The sequence below is a fragment of the Vanessa cardui genome, chromosome Z (genome assembly GCF_905220365.1).
Source record: "Vanessa cardui chromosome Z, ilVanCard2.1, whole genome shotgun sequence".
NCBI lineage: Eukaryota > Metazoa > Arthropoda > Insecta > Lepidoptera > Nymphalidae > Vanessa > Vanessa cardui.
The window spans coordinates 16,081,547-16,106,995 of NC_061154.1; the positions used below are offsets into that span (position 1 = coordinate 16,081,547).

The 25,449-nt window shown below is 32.7% G+C and overlaps 1 protein-coding gene across 4 annotated transcripts in view; it reads left to right on the top strand.

Moving 5' to 3' along the window:
• LOC124543299 (hepatic leukemia factor) overlaps window positions 1-25,449 on the top strand; it is a 204,104-nt gene that overhangs the window by 71,834 nt on the left and 106,821 nt on the right. For 2 of the 4 annotated variants that reach the window (XM_047121471.1, XM_047121473.1), the window contains exon 2: window positions 6,787-6,819. The exons of the other annotated variants lie outside the window; for them this stretch is intronic. In XM_047121471.1, coding sequence (XP_046977427.1) covers window positions 6,787-6,819 — 33 coding nt within the window. The remainder of the gene's footprint in view (window positions 1-6,786; window positions 6,820-25,449) is intronic. 4 annotated transcript variants of the gene reach the window in all.

The window sequence follows — 25,449 nt, forward strand, 5'->3', positions numbered from 1 at the left end:
ACGGTTCAATTGATTTGTTTGTCGATTTATAATTGTGTTTGTCGTTAATTTCGTCATTTATCATAAACTAATATTGTAAATAAAAGCAACTGTGTCTTGTATCCCTTCTGACATTTGAAATTGAGATGTTTTCGAGTCCCGCGGAAGGAAATAGGCCACTTTTTTTAATTGATCCCTCGAGGGGTAAATCGGGGGCGTGAGAGTTTGGCGTTGTAGAATAAAGTTCTCTATTTAAATATTTAAGTTCCTTAAAATTGTTACATATAAAAGAGTGATAAATAAACGTAAGTCTAATTCTCGGTATAGACACAATACAATACATATACATATCAAATGGAGGCGAAATTCACAATCAAAATCTATGGAGAAAATAATCTCTTTATCGACGATAAAGTTGATATGCCAATATATAAATTTGTTTACACTTCAGACGCGAAAATAAAAACCAGTGAGAATATTTTAAGCAGTTAATATCTAGATAACATGAAGGCAATATAAATAGCGTATCTGATTACGTCTGTGTGTCACTTAACCGTAAATGTAGTACTCCACTGAGAGAACTTACCCCTAATAGGATTAAGGTTCTTGCACGTATACTTACGGATTTACCTTGCCTCGTTTGTGAGTTATAAAACTAATTCTCACTGCAGCGAAGTTAAATACTCTAATCCGCCACCTTCGCCGTCTTTAGATAATTATGAATAGCTTAATTTATTCAAACATAAAGATGTTATTCACTTGAACATACCTAATCTTTTTTCAATTGAATGCAACTTTACAATGCAATATTTCTTCAAACAATAATGGGCCTTGTAAAGCGATGGCTTTGAATATCGATGTGTTCTAATGCCAAAAATTTTATGGCGAATTCTTGTGTGTACGTATACGAGATTCAGTTCACGTCGCCCAACGTGATCGGTCGGGCGATCGATGCCCGTCTGCGGCACCGCGCCGTCGCGCTCCCTGGCATTTGCATCGAGCTGGGACCCTCGGCTATTTGGCTTAAAATGTTTTGTATTGCTAGCGGAGTGTGAGCTTTTTTGTTTGCTGTTCATTTGCTAAATGTGTTTTCACTCGCGTTCAGCTAAATGGGCACGTTTACTGATTCAGTTGTCTGTGTTAGGTACGCAGGCCGGCGACAATATTGCGTGAATTATGTCATTTACTTTGGACCAATGTCAAAAATTAGTAACAGAATATTATTCAGACTTTTTGAAATAAGAACTCTGTAATCTACATGTATTGAATTTGATAAATGACGAGCTGACTAGTTTTACCGAATAGCCTTGTGATGATTTAACCTGAAGCGCTGAACAGTTTCCTAAACGTTTAGAAAGCGATGTTTACCCGTATTTAACACTCGATAGCAACGCGTTGCGACACTGCTTCGGTCGACCTCATGGCAATCCTCAGTTCGTTGCCAACGCGCACATTTTTGTGACACTCTCTCAGCATGTCACGCAGTTCTTACGCTGCCAGGCGTTACTGGCATAAACTTCAACCGATGCAATTTGCATTTACAAGTATATGTGAATTTATTTCGAATCGTTGTTGTTATTACAATCGTCTACCATGACGATACAGTGGAGGCAATATCGTTTATATGTTACTTGAAAATTATTTAACTGTAATGCAAAGCGTAATTCCGTGGAACCACTTACCCGAACTTGGCCGTTTGCCTTGGTTTATATTTAAATTACAATAAGATGTTAAGGGAAGCGCAAGCGTTCGGTTTCTAGTCAGCTATTAATAATAATGGTCGTCGATGAACCGATGAGCGGTCAACGGTGACGACAATGGCACTTAGGAGGCCAGCCGGAGCGGGCGCGCGCACAAGCGGCTGTGAAGGCGAGCGCGGATCTTTGACGCTGTCCATTTGTCGGTCAGCGCTCATCGTTCTTTTGGCATCGTTGCTATGTGGAAGCTGCTCTTTGTCATGTCGTTATTTTTACCGACATATATTTTAAGGTTGTCAATGATGAACTGCCCGGCTAAATTATGATGTTTCATTTTAAAACCCATGGGCAAGACGAATATAGATTATTGTTGTCTTTCTTTCCGAATACTGTCCCGATCCCGTTCGTACTGCTCACGGGCAGATTGCTATCGGACCCACGCTCGCTGTGCGGGATAAAGCTATTGAATACTTGATATAATTAGCATTTCCTCGGCATGGTAATGGTATCATTGCATCCGCTTTCTTGTGGATAATTTATAAGTAAATTGCAACCACCCACGCTCCCAGACTATATCGTTTAGTCGTTGTAGAGTCGCAACTGGCGAAACCTATCAGCTTTATCCCATCAAATTTGCAACCTTAACAATGTACAATAATAACAATAATCATCTTATAGGCGACTATGATTATTTCTTTTATTGATTATAGAGTTTGAACAAATTGTAGCAAAAAACTGATAAATAACGTAAAAAAGTCGTTCGAATACCAAGAGTGTACTGCAGGAAACTTCGGTGCCAAATCGCAGTGGAGCGAGTGATTGGCACGTTCCGGAATAAGACGGGATGCACCGCTGCCCCACGGACGTTTCTAGACATTGATTAACCCAATTACATATCTGCCAGCGGCCAGCAATCATTGTTCATACGTAGGGCCATGATTAATATGAAACCTGTTTCAATTATAATACAAAAACAGTGACAGGGGAATGTTCAAGGTCGAATTGCTTGAAATGACATTGACTGCTCAGGGCTGACACATCGATATTATCATTTCAATAATTACATATGTATCGAAGTTACTTAATATACTTGTTTTCTATACTTATTTTGAAATTTGAATTGAAGTTCGAATTTAGAATTTAAAAATAAAAATTAAATATACTATTTGATTATTTTTTGTTATTACATATTGCTAGCAGGAAGTTTTTTATACAAATAATATAATTCAATTAATTTTTGTTTTATTTTTAGTCGACTCAAATATTACACGTGCAATTAATATTTTGTGACATCCCTAATTTTTGGCAATCAGCTGATTTTAACTTTATATTATAAACATTAAAATAAAACGGTAAAATGTATTTTTTATTTATTTTTCCAGTCTCGAAGGCTATAAAAGATAAAATTAAGGACAATAACAATTCCCTAGGACTGTGAATACATGGGACGCGCCGCTGTCTGGTAGCACTATAAAAGTCGGGGTGGGTTGATCTGGGGAGGTTCGTGAGGTGTTTGAGCGCTCGGAACAAACAAACTGAATGTCCTACTTAATTTAGCTTCATATTTCCACAATTGAGTTTTAAAGGATATTGCTTTATTTACACAAAGAACTCTTTAGAATCAACAATAAAAATAATACATTTAAAAAAAGAATCGCTGAATTATTTGAAACTATTAATAATAATAATTGATAAGTGTTACTAAGCAATCAAATACAACATTGTTGTATTATGTCACACACAACAACGATTTCACTCTGGTCATCGTACAATGTTGTAATGTCATATACGACTCGGCATTCGTCTATTTCTGGGTCAAACGTGTGGGGTAAGGCGAATGTTCGATCAAGTTTTTACAAGTGGGGGAGGCGATTCAACCCCCGAATCACGTGACCCGTTGTCGTAAGTCAACTACACTTTATCAGAAAGTATTCGTAGTACAATCAGCACAACGTTCTAGAATTTTTTCGATGTTACTCTTTTACTAAATTTCTTTTGTTTAATTTTTTTTGACGTTTATGTCATTGTGTAGAATCGAGAAATAAGCAGGGATCATTTTTAAACGCATCGCAAAGCATTTGCGTAAATTTTAAGAGGAAATACTTTTATTAATAAGTATTTATACAGTACTGGCGACCCGTTCCGACATGCATAACAATTATCGTTCTATTTTAACTAATTTACACAAAAACCTTTGTCAATTATATACTTAAACCTGCTCATGAATCCTACTGTTTATTAGTGAAAACCGCATAAAACTTAAAAATTCCGTAGTTTCGGAGTAAATCGCGTATATAGAGACACAAAAACGCGGTCAGGGTATTTTGTTTTATAATATGTACTGATTTAGTTTAAAATAAAAGATAGTGGGAATTGCTTTGTTTTTAAATAAAAAGGCAGTTATACACAATCGGTGAAGACTTGCCAGTTAATATTCAGCCTTGGTTTACACACGTGCTCTTTGACATGCGGTTTCTCCTGTAGCTCATTTAACGCGCAAGTTGCCTTTCAGCTTCAAGCAAGCCATTTAACAAATACTTATAAACGTAGTCACGTTAAATGGCATGGCATTGAGCAAGTAACTGGCATGTGTGTTCCCGGCTTAGTTCCATAAAACTTCTCAATAAATGTAAGTTTTAACGTCATTTTAGTCTCATTAAACGCGACACTAATTGCTGGATCTAAGCGAACAAATCCTATTATCTTGAATCCGCACCTGAATACGAGCACACAGAACTGAAACGATATACTTAAATAAAAACAACAGGAACACTACGCCAAATATATTTTGTTTTTAATATATTTGAAACTAGAAAAAAATATGGTCTCAATTAAATATTTCGACAACTGTTTAATGTTTACTTTTCGATGTGACATAATTTTAACACTTAGGTACAAATCGACATTTTGTAAATTAAATATAAACTAAACAAATTCCGTACATATAATTTTTACATTCATAATAACTTATTAATATTTGTGTACGCCACACAACATCTCCAATATTTAGTAAAGTAAATCAAGTATTAAATGAATACTCTGCGTATTTATTTCAAATTATAATCAAAATCGTAATACACAACGCAAGAGATTATGGAAAACAGTTCATAATATATTAATGCAGCCTGAATTATATATATGTAGGTATTCTTTTATGCCGATTTTACAAATAAACCCACACATAAGCACTTTGGATGTATACATCTTACTATGCGGTTGGGCTTTGTCTTGTCTAGGAATCACACATTCAGTAGATATTCAAACGCAAAACTGAAGTATAATACGACACAACTTAGATGTAGCATCGGCAAAACCTAATATATTCGTCAATTTGATACGTCGATTTACATGCACTTGCTTACTCTGACGCGAGAATCTATAGCGTCGATTGGCGCGATAGGGAGCTATTTCTATTGGTTGTGTAAATCGGCAGTAATCGGTTTTATTTTCATTCCATTGCATTTTCCGATGCTACATCTAATTTGTGTCATAAGTACACTTGTATTGTTGTGCTCAGGTTTGAAGGGTGAGTAACCCAGTGCCTTCACCAAGGTTTGTGGCGCATAGAGGGCGTCCTAAATTATAATAACTATAACTAAAACAATCTAATGAATACATATTCTATTCAAATAAAAAAGTACTCGTAAAACAATACATTTATATATTTCACATATAATTCAAGTTTTATAAAAAAGTCTTCGCAATATAATAAAATAAACGAATACAATGGTCTTGAATAAAATAAAATTTTATTAATGTAAAAAAATTACATATTCCGATTCTACTGTTTAAGCGACTATAACCTTTTATATCTGCAGATTAGAAAAGAAGCAGAAGAATATAAGCTTTAATAACTATCATCATACTATAATAAGTGTGTATGTCTATTGTATGTGTATAGACTTCTATACTAATGCTTAAAAGACACAAATAATTGAATCAATTCCACCAAATGTCAAATGAAACGAGTTCAAACCCGAAACTAACATAGGTGACTTTTTATACCCCACCTCGAAAACGCGAGGGAAGTGGCAAGCGACAAGTCAACTTATACTACACCAAAATATTCTCCTAGCTGAAATATATAATATACCAATTGTCGTAACGCTTAAACGGTATAGAAAATATACGGTTGTTATGCTGTGATACTTAGTATAGAGTATTATGTAAATAATTTAAGAATCCTTTATATGAAATCAATGTATACAAATGTCGAAGTCACAACATCAACAGCCTGTAAACTTCCATCTGCTGCGCTAAAACCTACTGTCCCTTTGAGATTATGGTTTTGCAACATATTCCACCACACCGTTCCAATGCGGTTTGGTGTAATACACATGCGGCAGAATTTCCATGAATTTAGACACATGCAGGTTACCCCACGATGTTTTCCTTCACCGGCGAGAACAAGATGAATTACAAACACATGAATTTTCAGTGGTGTATGGCTGGCTTTGAACCCACAATCTAAGTTAATGCACGCGTTCTAACCACTGGGCGATCTCGGATCTTCAAATTGAGTCATTAAAGTATTTGAATATAACTACACCGATATCAATTTTATATGCAAGTTATATATATATATATATGTCGTCTATATAACTGTATCTCTCGATTTGTCAAGTTGAAATTCAACCTAAATCTTGTTTCCGCAGCCCCTTGAGCTGGATGTGTTTCGCTAGATAACATTGCCGGCTTCCCGTTCGCCGGTTAGGACTGATTTATGAATATTGGTCAAGCTATTTTTGTGTATTTTACATACGAATAGGTTTTTATTACGTAAATTTTGTTAATGCTATTTATTTGAAGAGTAACGTACTTGTTTGTATCTTGTTATCAACATGTACAGCTTGTAAATTCATTGGGGAATTTACAATTACAGGCCATAGTATGAACTATAAATACCATAAATACATGAAAATTCAGTGATACTTGCCTGAATTTGAACCCGCAATGCGCATGCGTTATGATGTACGGGTTCCAACTATTAGGCCATCTCTGCTCGAATTTTATCTGTGATTGAAATTATAATGTGTTTTGTTTTTAATTTTATATTTTCTTAAATAAACTATTTATTAATAAATAATTAATTGTCTTTTCTCTGTTTCAGGTGAGCTTGCTGTTTATAATTATCGCTATAAATGTAAGTACCTACGTAGTTATAGTTTCTAACTGCACTACAGACGGATTTCTACAACGCGTTTTAAATGTCATTGATTTTTCACATAATACATGCTCACTATCGTATCATATGAGATATTAAGCGAATTCAGAAGCTAACATGAACGTACGTAGACGCGATGAAACTTCATCGATTTTAACGTTCGATTCGATTATTCCATATTTAAATAATATGTGTTTCATTGATTTAAAATGACAATATTTTGTTTTTCTTCCACAAAGTATTAATTATTTAATTCGATATTCGAATGTAAAACATATGATCTGGGTGGTTAGATTCAATCTCCCGTGTGTGCAATTGGGTCACTTATCCCCGATATCAAAATTTGGATTTATGGCGGTAGTTTAACAGTCAAGTCAGTGAGATTGTAGAGGCAAAAAAACCGTTGAGATCTGATCGATTTTCAACTTTTAATGGCATATTCATAACAAAATACTCCACATATAGTCGTATCTTAGTTTTGAAAAAAATATAGTCTTATAATGAATAAATTATATAGGTATACATTTTTTACCGCGTTCTATGCTCATACCTCGTAAATGAGTTAAGGTAGATAACGGCTTTATAGATATACCACGGCGGTTATGGAGAAAATTTAAAGATTTTATAAAATAAACTCGTTTATCAGGGAGTTATTTGTTTGTGTTTCGTATGAAAAATTCTAGACTAAATCTCTGAGATAAAAAGACGGTAACCTCTATCGAGGATGGGATAGGAAAAACTAAATTTTTCGTCGTTAAATCGTTCGCGTTCGGCTCGACCCGGCCCGTCTCGGCTCGACCCGGCCCGTCTCGGCTCGACTCGGCTTGTCTCGGCCCGACTCGTCTCGTAGTCTCGTCTATTCGTGTACAGTAGCGTAGGATAACTTTGTATAAAATACTTAACATTAAGGCTGATAATCTTTAACGTTTGTCGCAGCGCAACACTAAAGTAAAGCGTTCTTATTAAAATTCTTAAAGCTTTGAATGGTAGAGTAACATTAACAAACAGTTATATTTCGTAAAAAGTCTAATACATTTATCATATTTAACTCACTTGAAATTAATAATAAGCTTGGTATATCATCTTTTACAATACATATATAATTGCATTTCACTAATATGACTGTTGTTTTTAATGTTGAAAAAGAGTAACTATTGACTTTCTTGCCAATTCTTCTCGGTAGATTATACTTTCCGAACCTTCAACATTCAACCTTCACTTAATTGTTAAATGACGATTCAAAGGTGCTTGCAAAAGCCTAAAGGTTATTTTGATTTTGATTAGCTTCGTCTTTTTCCATTGAAATGATAGTATTCCAGGGCTTAATTATAGCAGCCCTTAGTGATAGTCGGTGCCCGTGACCTTGATATGTTATATTAACTTCCAAGCACGTTATAACATCAACGCTATGATAATACACTGACAAGTATTGTCTAAAACAATAGGATTACTTCGAGTACATTATTGGGACTGTCTATGAGTATCGTACGCTCAGATTTCGTGCAGAATCCATTAAAAGCTTTTTAGTTGAGAGATGAATTATTTATTATGATGCTGAAAATATTATGGAATGGTAAATCGTATATTATATTACAATAAATTAAGGCGTGAGCATGTGTGTTACGAATCATGGTCTAAATATAGTGTATTTCGTTATAGCTTTGCTAACATATACATTGTTGTGATACGTTTATAATAATTAACTGGAAATATTCTCAAGAAGAAAGTTATCGATATTTTAAGAATTTCATTTCATTAAAGACAAAGTTTTGTTATTTTATCATTACATTTTTTTTAAATATTTATAATGATGTTGAAAAAGTTTAAAATGCCGTGCTTGTCAATATACCTATTCAGTCTTTACCCTTAATATATAATAAAGATTTGATACTTTTTAAACTTTGGGGTTAAAGGAAGGAAATCCTTTAGACATTCATTATATTGTGCATAAAATACGTCAAACACCATTTCTTCAAATAGAAAGATATTTGTAAATTAATAACAGTTCATTGACCCTTATCTTGAATCTTAATGTTTCTTAAAACGTTCCCTACAAATAAATAAATATAATTTGCCGTTTTTTTAAGTTACCACTTATTACTTCCCGTAGATACCACAGTAAGCAGTTATTTCACCGCCCAGTGATTGTATTGTGTATTCCTGTGTTCCATGGGGAGTAATTATTGACACCAGTGACGTAACGTTGGCAGTTCCCAAAGGCGGTTAATTTATTGGTTTTTTTATACCAGGACACTCTTTACAATTACATATTGCTTTTTTATCATTTAAATTTTAACAGTGTGTTTTGCTTTAAATGCACAATATTTTATATTTTTTTAAAAGATTAGACGTAAAGACGAAACAAAAAGGTTTTTAATATTAGTCACCATTTAATTTATTTTATGGAGACGAATTTATTTGAAACGGCTTACAGTGTATTTTCAGAAAATGTCATGTAAGAAAAATGTGTTATGTCTCCTCTAGGCAACCTCTCCCTCTTTTTCTCTTTGTATCTCTTTATATATATCTCTATTGCATACGATTTTATAAAATAAAATTTAAATTCATTTCATAGGATGAGATTAGTAACAATTCTGCCACTGTCATTTAATTAATCTCAAATGTTATCAATTTATTTTACTGTCTGTTATTTAGTTGATAGCGAAAACAACTTTGTTCCAACCGGGTCCCGAGACAGCCCTTAGTTTTTTATTTATCGAATAAGGCTTATCAACTTTAGTACACACACAAACATAATTACAAAAATAACAATTATCATTTTTTTTTTGATATAATGTTACTCTAACTTAAAGACAAACACAACATTTTTATTTTATATTTATACAGATTTAATGATTCAAGAACTGTCATTTAGAGTCTGATTTGAAGATGAATTAAGAATCGATCTCGAAGGTTTCGTAAACAATACCTTAGTTAATAAACTATACAGAACAAAACAATCACTACATAGTTTAAAACATAGTCGCTTTCTCTGTCCCTATCACCTTATGTATGCTTAAATCTTTGTAACTATGCAACGGATTATGATGCGTTTTTTAAATAGATTGAGTGATTCGAGAAGAAGGTTTTTATATATACATGGACAATATAGTAGAGAAACACTGATAATTTTAGAAGTTTCTACTGTGATGTCACATCATTGCTCCCGTGTGAAGTTGAGGCGGTTTGCTAGTTTGATATATAAATTTAAATGTTTTGTAATATTATAAAGCGTCAAAGACATCAAATAAAAGCGTTAAGTTTAGAAATAACATGTCTGGAATAATTCCATCAACAATGCCAAGATAAATAAAGAACTTTTGTTGTTTCATACGAATACATAATCATTAGGTACTAGAGGATTCTGAAAACACATACATAATTAAATATATTCGTTAAACTTATCAATTCTAGAAAATAATATGAATAGCACATGTAGCTTAAATTTAATACATACTTACATCGAATATGTAATAATTAATTAATTCGAAATAAAGGTCGTTTTATTTATTAATAATACTTGAACATATTAGAGTACTTAAATAAATAATCTTCTTTTATTTTAGGAGCTTGTTGTCAACGTAGACCAAACACACGAACCTTTGCTTAATTTTTTTTTTGTTTATGAGACAACCTCACATACATTACTCTGATCCCAATGTAAGTAGCTGAAGCACTCGTGTTATGGATAATCAGAAGTAACGACGGTACCACAAACACCTGGACCCAAGATATAGAAAACTAATGGTCATCTACATCGACTCGGCCGGGAATCGAACCCGGACCTCGGAGTGGCGTACCCATGAAACCGGTGTACACCACTCGACCACGGAGGTCGTCGAAATCTTATATAATAATAATCTTTTACAAAGTGTGCTTTTAATTCAGCTTGAAAGTCTTTACCTAAACTAACAAATGAACCTTGTAAGTTATATAAAATATTAAAATGTCGGTATATATCAACTTGAGATTAACGCCGACGACGTTTGACCGATCACCATGAAAGCTGGCATATATCGTCAGTGGAAGAAGAAAGGCTCAAGCGTCAAAATAATTCTTTTCGAAAATGAGTTTTACTAACTTATCATTAAACCTCGTTTCTCAAACGTATCATTTCGGGACTATAACGTTAGAAACGTTAATAATATGCATTTTCCTTATGTTTTTTTAACACTTGTTTGAAGTTTGTTATATGATTTTCAACTGATAAAGTAGACAAGTAACCTGCAAGCCCCCTAGTGTTGCAGATGTACATTGGCGGTGGTAGTCACTTACCATCAGTTAGCCTCCTACACGTTCGTCACCTATGTCATAAAAAACACCAAATTGTATGAATAATTAAAATTTGAAATTCGATGGTATAAAGAGAAATATATTTTTTTACACAAAAATAAAACAATATTTTGGAATGTGTCCAATGTGTGAAGGTTTTTACTATTGAGGTACGATATATGAATGTCTGAACGATGTTTGTGAAATATACAGAATGAATTTTTCCACTATACGTGGGTCGGTGACGAAACTTCTTTCTGTAGTGAATGCTATCGACGGAAACTAAAGTGCATCATAGAATAACTATTGATACTTTTAATCTGTATTAGTTTAAATTTAATAAAAAAATCGACCAGGAATTACATTTTGCTGTATTTAAAATGTCTTGTTCACGAAACGACGTGAGTCCCTTCCGCGTTTTAAATAATTGTAGTAACATTCATCTATACTGTCATATGTAATTAAATCAATTTACCAATAACTTTATTACTCTTATTTCTAAAAGTTTTAAAAAGTATCCACAGAGACAAAAAAGCATTAAATATTTAGGCTTTTGGATTTGATGGAATCTTCACTAAAATTTAGCTAGACTTTATTAGACATCCATGAATGTGCATCCCGGGATGCAGATGCATGGAAGTATCCATCTCTCATATATATGTCGCCTGTACATCCTCTAGAAAAACAAGATTACCGTATAATCTGTTATATGTTTAAGAACGAACGAATAATTTTTGCCACGTATTTCGTTCGACGATTAAATTTTCACCAGTTTTAATAGCCGCACTGAAAAATGAAGATCATTCTCCCATCGATCACGCATCAATCAATTGCTGTTCGAAAATTTGATTGATTCAGGTAAATTGCATGAACGTGTACCGGACGCTTTATCGTTCAGTTGAGAGTAATATTTGAGGTCTCACGGTTTAGTTTGACGTGTGACATTTGTAGAATTTTTATTTCTCGTGGAATTCAGTATAGAAATATTCATAAAATAATTGATAGTCATTTGTTCTTATTGGGAAAGAAGAAAGTAATAGCAAATGTCGACTAATCATAAATGGTCGTAACTGCCCATACCTACTATCATAAATACTAACTATAACTTATATTGAAAAACCTTCTCCGCCAATGAGGATGAGGTCTTAGCCCAGCAGTGGGAAATTTACAGGCTGTTAATGGAATGTAATAAAACTTATAATGCATAAAAAAATCAATAGACTGAGATAGCAGTTAAGTTTACATATATTTGATTTGTATTTATTATACATTTCTTTTCGATGACGAAGTAAATTATGTCGAAGTCATCAGGACACTGCACAGCACCACACGTTACCCTTAAAAAAGAAGAAAAGGCATTTAGTAGTAGTTAACTAGCAAAACGCCCCAACTACGTAAATGAAAAAGAACTAACAGAAATAAATAGCATCGTATATATATGAACGGTATGTAACCACATGATTCGGTAAACCTACCTTCAAGTTAGCATTCAATTCGAAGAATACCTAGGACGTAGTGCGCCCTCGTAGAACTTATTACATTATGGACGAACAAAGGGGCTCATCAGGCTCATGTTGGCCGAGAGAGCGAAAATATCCCAATTGACGTCCACATCCCAAGTCCCAATAAACAAAAGACAATCTGTGCTAATAACTCGATTCTCTTCGAGTTTAGATCCTTATGTTGTGACTAGACTACGCCATGAATGTTGTTGAAACTCTGTACTAAATCCGCTGTCGCAAAATAGCCCAATTATAGGAAATTTTGGAAATACAAAACTTCTTGTAGTTAACACAATATAATGTTGCATTATTTGACGTAAAGCTATGTAATTTGTATCAACCAGTTTCGTGAAAGCTATAGTTTTCAGAAATTCTCGGCTATTCTCACAAGCCCTTTGCATTATTTATCATGCTATACATGGTGCTCTAAGTATTGGTGTATCAGTGATTGTTGTTAGTGCAGTGAAAATTTTTCAATTTTTATATCACCTGGAGGAAACGTTTTTCAAGTGAGGCTGGTATCTAGAGAGATCGTCACAAAAATTGTTCATCAGTGAAAACTGATTTAGAAGATATTTCAATAAATTATGAAATTAATTTAAAGATGAACATAGCTGGTCCTAAAAAAATATTCGAATACAATAGAAAATACAAATTTAAATAATGTTAGAAGCAAATGTATGCAAAATAATTGTTTAGAATTTTAAAATAAAAGCACGTCGTTCCTCATTTCATTAAAACTTACCTCATAAAGTAAATTGGATAGACACGACAGTTCACGTTGCTCACGAAGAATGCGAGATTAATTATATATAGGACTTCAAGAAATTCTGTTATTATAACCAAGGAAGGTAAATAAAATTCTTAAATCAAATGAGTGTAACCAGTATTCCAAGAAGGTTTCACTCTTTTATTCTTGTCATTTTAATCCTTTCTTGCAGCTGCGAAATACATTTCATAAGATAAGCTTAAAATAAAATAGGAATTATCTACATTCACGAGATATGAAATGGTATTCACGTAGTTTCCTCATTAAATATTATTAACTGCTTTATGGACCCCATGGTAGGATTGTACCGCTGCACACCCAGATGATACTGGTTCAATGATGGTTAATTTTCTACATCAGCTTGGAGTTAAGAAGATGCCAGTAATAAATTCGAAAAGAAAGTTCTTAGATCGCAGCGTTTTCGATCATTTTTTGGTCATGTTTTATAGCTGTAAGCTGTCTGTCCTACGCTGGATTACCCTGAATATAACTGAGTAAGAGAAAATGCACAGCATGCATTTTCTCGTAAACAATAATTTCTCCTATTATATTAAATATAAACTAGTGGCACAAAAAGATCGCGTTTATTCAACGGATTTTTCAAATTTCGAAACCTATGACAGGTTTTGTTTTCATTTAATGTCTTTGTAAACTGACGGCGTCTGTTCGCACGAGTTACATTTGTTTTTTTTTTTATAGCGCCGCTCTCTACGTGGCCAGTAACTTTTTTCGCTCTCTTAAAATTAATACTCTGTTAAATCATAATAATATAATAAATGGCGATCAAGAACCGTCTTTATTTTTCTGCACATAAGCTCTAAATAATACCAATATTTTATTTGCAGCTGTTCTATAAATGCAAGAACAAAAATCGTCTTACGCTGTTAATTTAATATTATATGATATTAAATACTAACATCGATGATACTATCGTCATACTAATAATGTATAAATGCGAAAATTCAGACGAATTAATTTAAAAGGGCTGACCATTTTTCAACGTTATTTGCCACATAGATACATAGATTATAGTCTGGAATTGCACAAAAGTTACTTTATATTTATATCGATAACTTTTGTACAAATCCCTCCCTCCACCTCTCATACGTGGGTGAAAATGAGTTAGTATTTTTTTAATAATAATCTGGTAATTTGAAAACGATACTAGTCGATGTTTATTGCAGATATAATTAATAATGCATAAAGCAATTAATGTTTTATACTCATCGAATTTCATATATTTACGATATACAATTTATAAGTATATCCTACTAAAATTAATGTACATATATTGAACCCACGCGTTTTACAATTTATCAAATGCCGAACTATTCAAATAACTACAAAACTGTTTGCATATCAACTTCTTACAATTACAAATCAGAAATACCATGAACAGACGCCGCTAACACATATTAATCATCGGCAGTAAATAGGGCAGTTTCTCTGTTTAGATATAACGAAACATCTATTAGGAAAAATATATAATCAGGAGCACGCATGTGTTTCTAAATTATGTAGTTTCCGAAACGATTGTTGAACAAATAAAGATATCAGATTACAAAGTATAGTAAGTATAGTCTGTGTATTGTGTATAAAATATATTGAAGTAAATTATTACGCGATCAATACATCAATGAAGATCCCTATTTAAAATTAATCGATGTTCCACAATACTATACATATGTTATAAATATCATTCGTTTAAAGAACAATGACGAATACAAGTAACAATTCCACGCTACTTTAAAAATATAATTAAACTAAAAAAAAAACTGCATTTGAATAAATATAGAAGTGGGCGGATAATGGTAACGGGATAATAGAACGAATACACATATTTATCGATACACATTACGAATTATTGCTACGTCAATGATATAAAGAGGATATCTGAGTCAAAATCTGGAGGAGCGCTGACGATCGATAGAGCAGCTGACTACTTTCACTTTTTTAATCACGCGCACTGCAGAGCACGTAAACAAGTATCTACGAGTGTATTCGGCCCGGCGTCAGTCACGGGACCGATGTATTAATAGAAGGAGCCACACGCTTACGAAGCATGCTTCTTTGATGCGCTCTTTACCATTCATTCAAAAACCGCAGTGCGGCCGAGTCATCTATCGAAGCTGATTGCGTTTCTCTACATATAATAATCTTAATTTAAAAAAGCAAATTAATAATCTTTACCGAGGTATATTTATAGTCTACTGTCTGAGTGTATTGTGTTTTAATTTGAATAGTCTTGATATTTCCTAACTAGGTTTTAGTTGTAAAAAGTGTAGTAAAGAAGTATGCGACTTTATTATCTTCATTTATTATTGACGGCGAGTTAATTTAGACAAAGGAATAGTTTATATTTCTGGTGCTCTATAGCCATAGACATATTTGAAATGTAGAGCAATAACACAGACGGAACAGTATCACGCATTATTTTATTTTTCACGGTTTTTGGCCGAGTGCCAATAATGTCTTAACTGATTGATTTTACGATGGCACGTCATCAATATAATTATATTTTGTGGTTATTAAATGGCGCTCCGACTAACAAGCTTTCGTTGATGAGTAATTTACGGTAATCTCTGTTTTATAATTAATTAAATCACTATTAAGATGAACTAAAACCTGTTCTTATGTTCATACTTTGATTTGAATAATTTAATATCATGAATGTTTCACAACTGGCTTAAGGTTAATTTTCTGGAGAAGGTTAGTAGCGAACCCACTATGCTGCTTCAATGTGGAATAGTGGATGTACACATGGTCGATTTTATATGATGTCGTGGTATATTTTTTTTACTTGCGTGAATAACGCTTGATATAACGAATTATTCCACCAATAAATCTCACTTATTTCTTTTACGTTTGTTTATGCATGTTGTATTGGGGCTGGAAATATAAATAAATAATAGCTTCAAATATTAAGGTATTATAATAACATAGATTACGCGAATGAAATGGTTTTTATTTTCAACTATACATAGTTTACTGTTTTCTATAAACAATTTAAAAAAACACCTAGTAATTTATATTTTAGTTAGTAAATGAATTAGTTATTATGTAAGAGTATTATATATCGTAATGATTATTTTGCTGCAAATTTAATCGGACATTAAAAGATCAGGGTTTATATATTTATTTAGCCGACCTGAGTCAAACACACTTCTGTATTTAATTACACACAGGCTGTAAAACTTGACGGCGTGCGGCACATTCGTAACGTAGTATCTAAATGATATTCCCGTTGCTGTCAATTTTAATGGACACTCGTCGCCATAAACTTTTATAGCGAGCTTATATTGAATGCAATAATTCCTAATTATTCACCGTTATCGGTTAATTTTATCGGTACGAAACAGAATATCTTATTTACAATAAATCTTATAAACATGTGATCCAGCCCATATAAGTTCAACACAAAACATATGAGGCAATAATGTATATTGAATCAGGAATATAATTTCAACCTAGTTATGTTAAAATGTTCGAGGCAGTTAGCCTTGCTGGTCTAGTCACTAGCAGAAAATTTAATATGTTGTAAAGCCTGCAATGATCGAACGAATCTAGAACGATTCAAATCCCGGTCGGGTCAACTAAAGTTATTTGGTTTTGATATCAAGAACTTTTTGTATAAGTCCAAAGTTAGCTATGTGCTATTCTCGTGCCTCGGAAAGTAAGACCTGATTTTTGTTGTCCAATTGACTTCTTTCCTACGCGGCACTCTCGTCTTTGTAGAGTGAACTGGCAAAAATCGACACGATGGGAAACAGCGTCACGCCCCTTCCACGAGAATCTTCCTTCCCTTTCTTTTTCCCTCGGTCTCTTTCTTTTGTATTCGATTCTATATTAAAACTATTCAAATTTATTGTTTGTTTTAATTCATATAGGACATAGCAACATTTTCGTTATGGTCGTTTCATTATCCTCAAACATAGTTAATTCGTTTCATTGCGCCTGCTATTCAATACATATACATCGAAAGAAATTTCGTTTCAAGCGTATGTCCGATCAAAAAGTAAAAGAAGTTACTTTTAAATATAAATTGTAAGGAATTGAATAGTTTGATTACACACAGAAGTGGAACGGTATCGTACAAGCTACTCACACCTGATGATCCTGTCTGGGACGGGGTAGCGACGTTTGTTCAACTCAAGGAAGCTGTGAGTCACAAGTCAATCATTTCCATTAGACGTCCCCGAGCCAATCATTTCTCTAGTGTGTCCCCAGCCGCACGAGCCATTAAGGTACGAGGTAGTTTCAATTGATAGTCACGGTCGTAAAGTTAATTTAAATATACGTATGTACGTTTGTCGACGTAGTTCAATAACACATTTCTGAAATGAAATTCTTCCACACGGCCTACGAATAATAAATCTTAACGTAAAAAAGAAGCGTTATGCTTCTTTCAGACGAACTTTCTCTTTATATTTTATGTGGATTTATGTAGATTTTTTTTGAATAAAGAAAATGTATTTTTTATTATCTTATATTAGTCTCAAGCGCATACCATTGTGTCTGTTATTTAATAATATCGTATCAACAGAGTGTCCGGTTTTATTATTATTAATTAATATTGACGCCTTTAATCGTCTCCGTAAAAATAATTACCATTATTACTGATACTTTATAAGCAATTTGTATAGTTCAATTACTTTTCGTAGTGAAGTTCTGTGCAATATTTAAGTGAAATAGTTATCTGAAGTAATTTCCGGTATGCCTCGTACAACTCGCGGAGTAATTATTGTAGTATAACTGAAACCTTTCGCGATTAAATTTATGATAACAACTTTGTTTCAACGATGAACAATAACAAGAAAAAGATACAAACCAAACTATTGTAATTTACAGGTAGTATTTTATTTTATAAATCAATAAACAATATTGTTAAATTTTCTTTGTACACATGACAATATTTTATTATATATAATTTTAGACCTGGACACATCAGGTAAATAAATCATGAGGAAGTTTTCTCAAAATTTCCTCACGTATCTTGAATACATAGCATACAAAATAGGGATGATTTTTTTAAAAAGTCGTTATGGAATACATTCGTATGTTTTTTTTTATTGCTTCAACGCACCATGTTTGTTTCGTCATCATAATCATGTCCTCATGACAAATTCCGGTCACGGCGTCAATTTCCAACCAAGAATAGCCGGCTGCGCGGGAGACATAGTTGTCAAGCATATGCGCAAACACATGTTTTCCATTATCAATTTTTCCACTTTCATAATTCGATGAAAAGGTAAATAACCATTGAAAGCTTAAGTAGGACTGAAGGCTTTACGTGATTTCTGAAAAACGGAGCTACTAACAGAAGGTTACTTTATTTGTGGAAAAAAACATTTTGTCAATGATACCGTTCAGGGTTTGAAGTCAGAATCTTGGGATTCATAAACTAGAGTATAAACTATCGAACCATTTTGATGTACATGTCAGTTTATGATGGGAACACGCTCAGTAATGAAGTACCGTTGTATACGACACGCGCCTATGATTTATATCTACACAAACCACAGTAGACATATACTTAAAAATAAAATCGAGTAATTTTATTACGAACATTCATTGAATATAAAGTGTCCCATAGAACTCCCATATCTTTTATACGTGTTGATTTAAAAATGTTATATTGTCCGCAAACCCTTGAGGTCGCGTGTGATCAGATTTTAAATTGTCAATAAAAGTATAAATGCATTAAATTATTGTAATAGGGCAATGCCAGCGACAATATTCAACCATCTTGCGTTTCTACGCACTGACGCTCTCTTCGGCTGTCGGCAGCGCGACCTTACAATAAAAATAAAACGTTGAACAGTTTAAAATTAATCCTAGTGTGCGTTCTGCAAGCCGTCATTTCATTTTCTGATGCCGAGAATAAATAATGGTATAGCTCCAGTTCGGTTAAAATTTCACGACAACCTGTCGAAACGAACTCGTTTTAATTCATCGAGATTTATTTAATCCGTAAGGTTGTACGTTAATAGTGCAAGCGTTAAATTATTCGAAATTTAAACGTGTAGATTGACATGCCGTAGTCTTTTTTTTATATTCGTTTAATTGCAGCGAAGATCAGAAGAAAAATTATAAATTCTATCTGACAATTTCTGGCTCGAGTTTACTTGTACTGATTTTATATCACGCCCATTTCATTACTTCAAAATGCATCTCTTGCAACAAAAAAAAATAATGCTCCGGTATTTTAAAATAGTTTGAAAATAAATGTATATTTTTTACGTATGTTTTCTAATTGTTTTTGTACATGCAATTATATTATGCAATCTTGTTTTGTACCGTTAGTTTAATAAAAGGTCTAAATATAACTAAAAAATCATTCCAGCTTAACCATGTATGTATACTTTTATTTAAAAAAATATATTTTATTATACATATATGAACATTACTCAGATTAATCATTACTTAAACTTTGTATTTTAAAGTGTCAATAAATATGTACGAGAATATCAGGTATATTTTTGTTGCATATATTACGTATTGTAACTTTTCAATGAAACTATTAGAATAACGTAAATATTTTTAGAGTTTATATTTGATCCGATCCATTGGATTAATTGTTTTTGAAAAATAATTCCTGTTGCCATATTAGTATTTGTTTTGTTATTTAAATATTATATCAACGAATAGTTCTCGTAAAATTGTATTTTTAAAATGAAAATTTCAAGCGATGTTTTTTTGTATACAAACAAAAATATATCGAATTCGTTTATTTGGAATTTGGTTTGTGAAATAGAATACATAATTAAAGTTTATCTTTTATAACAATAATATTTATATTTGTATACTAGTATTACAAAGTGGTGTTGTTAATATTACGCACATGTTTGTTTGTATATCTATATACAAAGGCTACGTAAACCCTGAATGTGTACAAGATTATATAAAAAATAGTCGTTGAGAATATTTTAAACTTTATTTTTAATTTTGAGCGTACCGACAGCAAAACACAATATTTCTTTCCCGCAACTAAGTTGCTCCTCATATTTGAAAAGAAAACTATGTGTATGCGCTCATATAACAAAGGCTTAGGCTATTTCATATATTAATAAAAGCTAGTTTGGCTTGCGTTTTGGCCGTTAGGTGTTAGGCATAAACAGTAATATAATACATATGTCTATATATCCGTCAAATTTGTTTTATTCTTGGTAGACAGACAAAGTAACTTTACATTCATAATATTAAAAATTCATGAGTAAACCCATAAAGTTTGTTAGTAAATTCATAAGTCACCTACAGATCACTACTAACACAAGCTTAAATGGGGAAGGGCTTAATATGAACATTAGTGATTCCTAATTACAAAACAATATTATATCTTAAAAAATAGGAAGGTAAAAACTGAGGAAATATTATCAGCGTCTAAATTGGTGTGAATTTCTCTGTGATACAGAACATCGCATTGATTACGAACGACTGAATATGTAATACGGAACACAAGCACAGTTGTTACTATTAATTGGAACAAAGTGCCGATGTGGTCGTGAGCACACGTAGAACCATGACCTTGTTCTCGCTCACCAATTTATCAATTGACACTTATTCTACATTACCAAGCACGTGCGTTCGATGTACGTCATAGATAAATAAAAAAAAAACATTTCGATCGTAACGAGCGGAATCCGTAATGCTACTTTAGAGTTGTAAAAAATTATACGCATGTAATTGTAGAGATCTATTCACGCACACATCCGTCCATGTTAAATTATTGAATTTAATCAAATTTTTTGCCGTCTTCATTTTAATCTCACCCACACTAAGGAATATTTTACGCACACCAATCAAAAATGTTCTGAAATTACTATACCAACTAAAAACTTTCAACGTCTTTATGTATATTGTGCGTCTTGGGGAGACCGACTCTCTTTTTTTATGCCGATTTATATCGTCCCCTAGTATGTGTGTGTTTATGTGTGCGTTCCATATTGTATATAATACTAGAAAAATATATTTATTTTATTAATGAGTATCCGTGTTGGAATTACTTCAATACTACTTTTATTTTAATTTTACAATTATAACCAGCAAATAGCAAAAATCAAGTAAGTGTTCACGTTTCTATTTACAGTTTATTTTAGTTGCTGACCGGAGTTTGAAAGTTGCTAGTGCTCACTAGACGAAAGTCCGTGACGTAAGTACGTTGGTCCTGCTTGAAGTATTTCCAGCTATCGAATTTTATTTTCGATCGAATAGAATGAGGAAGGAGAGATATCTCTTACATTTGCGCCCACAATATTCTTATTATATATATCTATATACAATAATGAGTATTATTGTACATGCCACCATATTTAAAATACAGTAGAACCTCGATTATCCGAATTGCTTTGAACTGAGAATAGTTCGGATACTTTACAATCGAATTTACAATAACAGTACAGTCTTATTAAAATTAGCATACATATTAAAATATAAAATCGATTATATAAAACACCTATAATTGTCGAATGCTATTTTTTTATATATATATAGAATCGTCAATTCTTAATTGACGAACGGCTGCACTGCTCCGTTTGGATAATTAAGCGTTTGGATAATTAAGGGTTCGGATAATCGAGGTCCGGATGAACGAGGCTCTACTGTAAATTAAAAAAATCGACTATGAAAAGGTTTATTAAAGAGAAAACACATGTATCACAATTGATTGAATCTAAACATTGGCAAATATTTTATTCAGATTTAATTTTATTCCATAGCATGACCCAAATTTCTATTTTACGAAATATGTTATGCTAAGCGTTATGGCAAATGCACCACCTCATCATAAGTGGTCACTACCGCCCAAGAAATATAAACTCTTCCTTACACCATTACCGGCAACCTTGGTAACTAAGATGTGTCCTTTTTGTCTGTAGTTGCGTTCAGTTAGGATCAATCACCCTTCAAACCGAAATAAAGCAGTACCAAGTGTTAGTTTGACAAAACAATAGCTGATAAGTAGATAGCTTACTAAAACCCTTCTTAAACCCTGGTTGGTTTGGGAAGGGTGTTGAATATTATATTGTTCTATATACACATATAATTATTACTTGACTGATTTATATATTAAACGTGGTTTGGAATGAGTACAGATCAATTCTCGGTAATCTATGTTACCAACTGGTGATAAAAACAATTGAAGCTATTTATGTTCTGTATTTAAATAATTAAAAAAAAATTGTGATGCTGTCTGGTAATCTATATCAAATATTAAAAAAAAACATATCCGAAGCGACACAAATAGTAATTAATATTGTTGTTGTTTTTTGTAATTAAAAACAATATTAATTATTTTAATTAGAAGAGCGAGTATTGAGTTCCTCGTTGGTTCGAATTATTAGATTACCTATCGAACCGGTGATAGGATTTCAATTAATTTAATTCTTTACTTCGACGATTAACCTGTTTTTTGATCATTTAAGCATCTATAGCCGCGATGGCCCAGTGGTTAGAACGCGTGCATCTTGAACGATGATTGCGCTACCGTGCGCAACCGTGTATTCCAATTACCCGCATTGGAACAGCGTGGTAAAATATGATACAAACCTGGCCTTAACCCAGCAATGGGAAAATTACAGGCTGTTGTTGTTGTTTGTTGTAAGCACTTATAAGACTTACATCATATATATATGTAGTCCGTATTTATAGGACTAAAGAAACATCACATTTATTATAAGCGTGTCACGGCGTGCATTTAGTACTTACCTTAATTGGCCGACCACCTTGGGTGAAAACGAGGGTGTGGTTTGACACTTGACAGTAGGTCGCTCCTAACGAACATACCGTTTGAGGGCATATCATACCACATTTCTCCTTAGCTCGTGACTTTCGTCAAAGTCAGCTATAGAACGCGAGATAAACATAATTATGCCTTTACTAACATAACTGACACTTAAACTTGACACTTTTGTTTTTTTTCTAATAAAAAAAAGACATATAGTTAAAACAGGCAATGATCGTATATTAAAAAAAAAATCATCGTAAAGAGGTTTACCTTTTGACCTTGCGTTGAAAAAAACGTGATTGATGGTTGATACAGCTTATGATAAAATGTTGAATAGATTCACAAACTAATTTTACGATGTTATAATAATATAATCTTCCATAGTAGCGCCGCGGATATTCTTCTGACAGCCATCGTTAAAATTGTGAATATTGATCGCCGTGTTTCTGAAATCAAGAGTTTGAATTCTACGTCTGAAATCGAGAGCAGTTTTCTTTAAATAAAGTCACATATGTATATTACTTTGGAAATATAATAACGTCAGCTGATTCTTTTCTCTATTTCTTATTATAGTTTTCACATGTTTATTTTTTTAACATTTTCTAAGAATGGCTCAACCCTCATAAACAATAAATGTTGCGTCGTGAACAATGGCCAGTGTCGTTTAGTCGAACGGATTTGTCATTTATAATTAAGAACTTTTAATGAACATAAATTAAGATAAATTTTAATTAAAATTTAAATTAACTGGCCGGTTTTCGAATTAGTCAATTTGAAATTAAACCGCTATTTAATTCCTAAGTAACTACACTTTTATACAAATTCAAGACTTGCTGAATAAAAAAAAAATTCTATTTAAATGTCAAAAAAGTATTTATATATTTATTTTTTTATCGTACAAAACGTACAAATACTTCGGAAGATTAAACTCTATCAAAATAATACAATGCTATTCAGACAGCTGTATTCGAAATTTAAAAGTAAAAATATATTTAAACAAACTATGTACCCGTTGTCCTTGTTATTATTTTGTATATGTCTTCATGTTAGAAAAACATACAAAGCATACATACTTAAAGCCACTTCAATTAGTAAGTATTATTTTTTTTCAAATGTTTGTCTTAATATCTGAAATTTATTTGAATACGTTCAAGTAACTTCGTCTATTAATAAATTATACGACGTCGGATACTAATATAGAGGTGAAAGAAATGTCTTAAATATCTTTGAATAAACAAACGCTGAATAGAAAGAGTCGCAAATAAAATATATGATGAGTTTAACGATCACTGAAGCGTCTAATTATAACTGGTCGTTGCTTTTTGAATGCAACTATTTAGTTTAAATACTTTTTCTTTCTATTTGAAAATTGGGAGAATGTAAAGTCAGTGACACACTGCTGGGATTAGTCCTGTCTTTTTAAGAATTAGGCATTGACCCAAACAACTATACTCCATTGGGATCGGTCGATAAAACCACATACACAATTATACACAATAATTTACACAGACTACATCACGGTTTGTCCTTCGCCGAAAAACTCTTGATGAAATAACCTATGAAAACTTTTTACTTGTGTTTAAATTCTCGCTCATGTCAATTCATTATTTATCATTCTTTATGTTATAATGTATTATTATTATTATTATTTTAATAACATTAATTTATTAATAAAATATTTCATTAAACTATTCGAGTAATAGAATCTTTTTAGGCATTACGTTTATGTTCCTTCGCCTGTAATTATTATTTTTTTTCGTCACGATTTGCAGTGGGAGTTTATTGCAAACATTTATATGCAGTAATTTCGAACAAAACAAATGTATCTAGTCTCCTTCTCGTGACTTTAGCTATAAGCCCATGTCACGTTGACATTTCCGCTGACTTTGAGCGTGATGTTAAACCTCTAACAATTCCACGGAAAATAATGTCGCTACAAAAATAAATATCGAACACAAATAGCTTACGAAAAAATAGCGTTTGTGAATAACTGACACAGTTTCCACTGAGACTCTTCGGCGGAGATTAATTTTATTGGGAACGCGTCAGCAAAGCGCGTGAGACGGTTCTCGGCGTAAGGCATGGACGCCAGCGAGTTCAATAGAAATCCGCTGCTAACTCGGTTCTTGACTTTTTAGTCAGCGATTTCTATTGAACTAAACATCTTTTTTATAATAAAAAGATTGATAAACTTTGTTATAACGTAACTAAACTCAAGAACGTATTTATCGTTTTAGTTATATTTTTGTTGGCTTGTGTGTGTTCGTATTGTATGTATTAAATCAAATCTGAATAAATTCCTTTTTTCAATATTGCTTAATTGCTGGTGGATTGTTTTCGGGCCT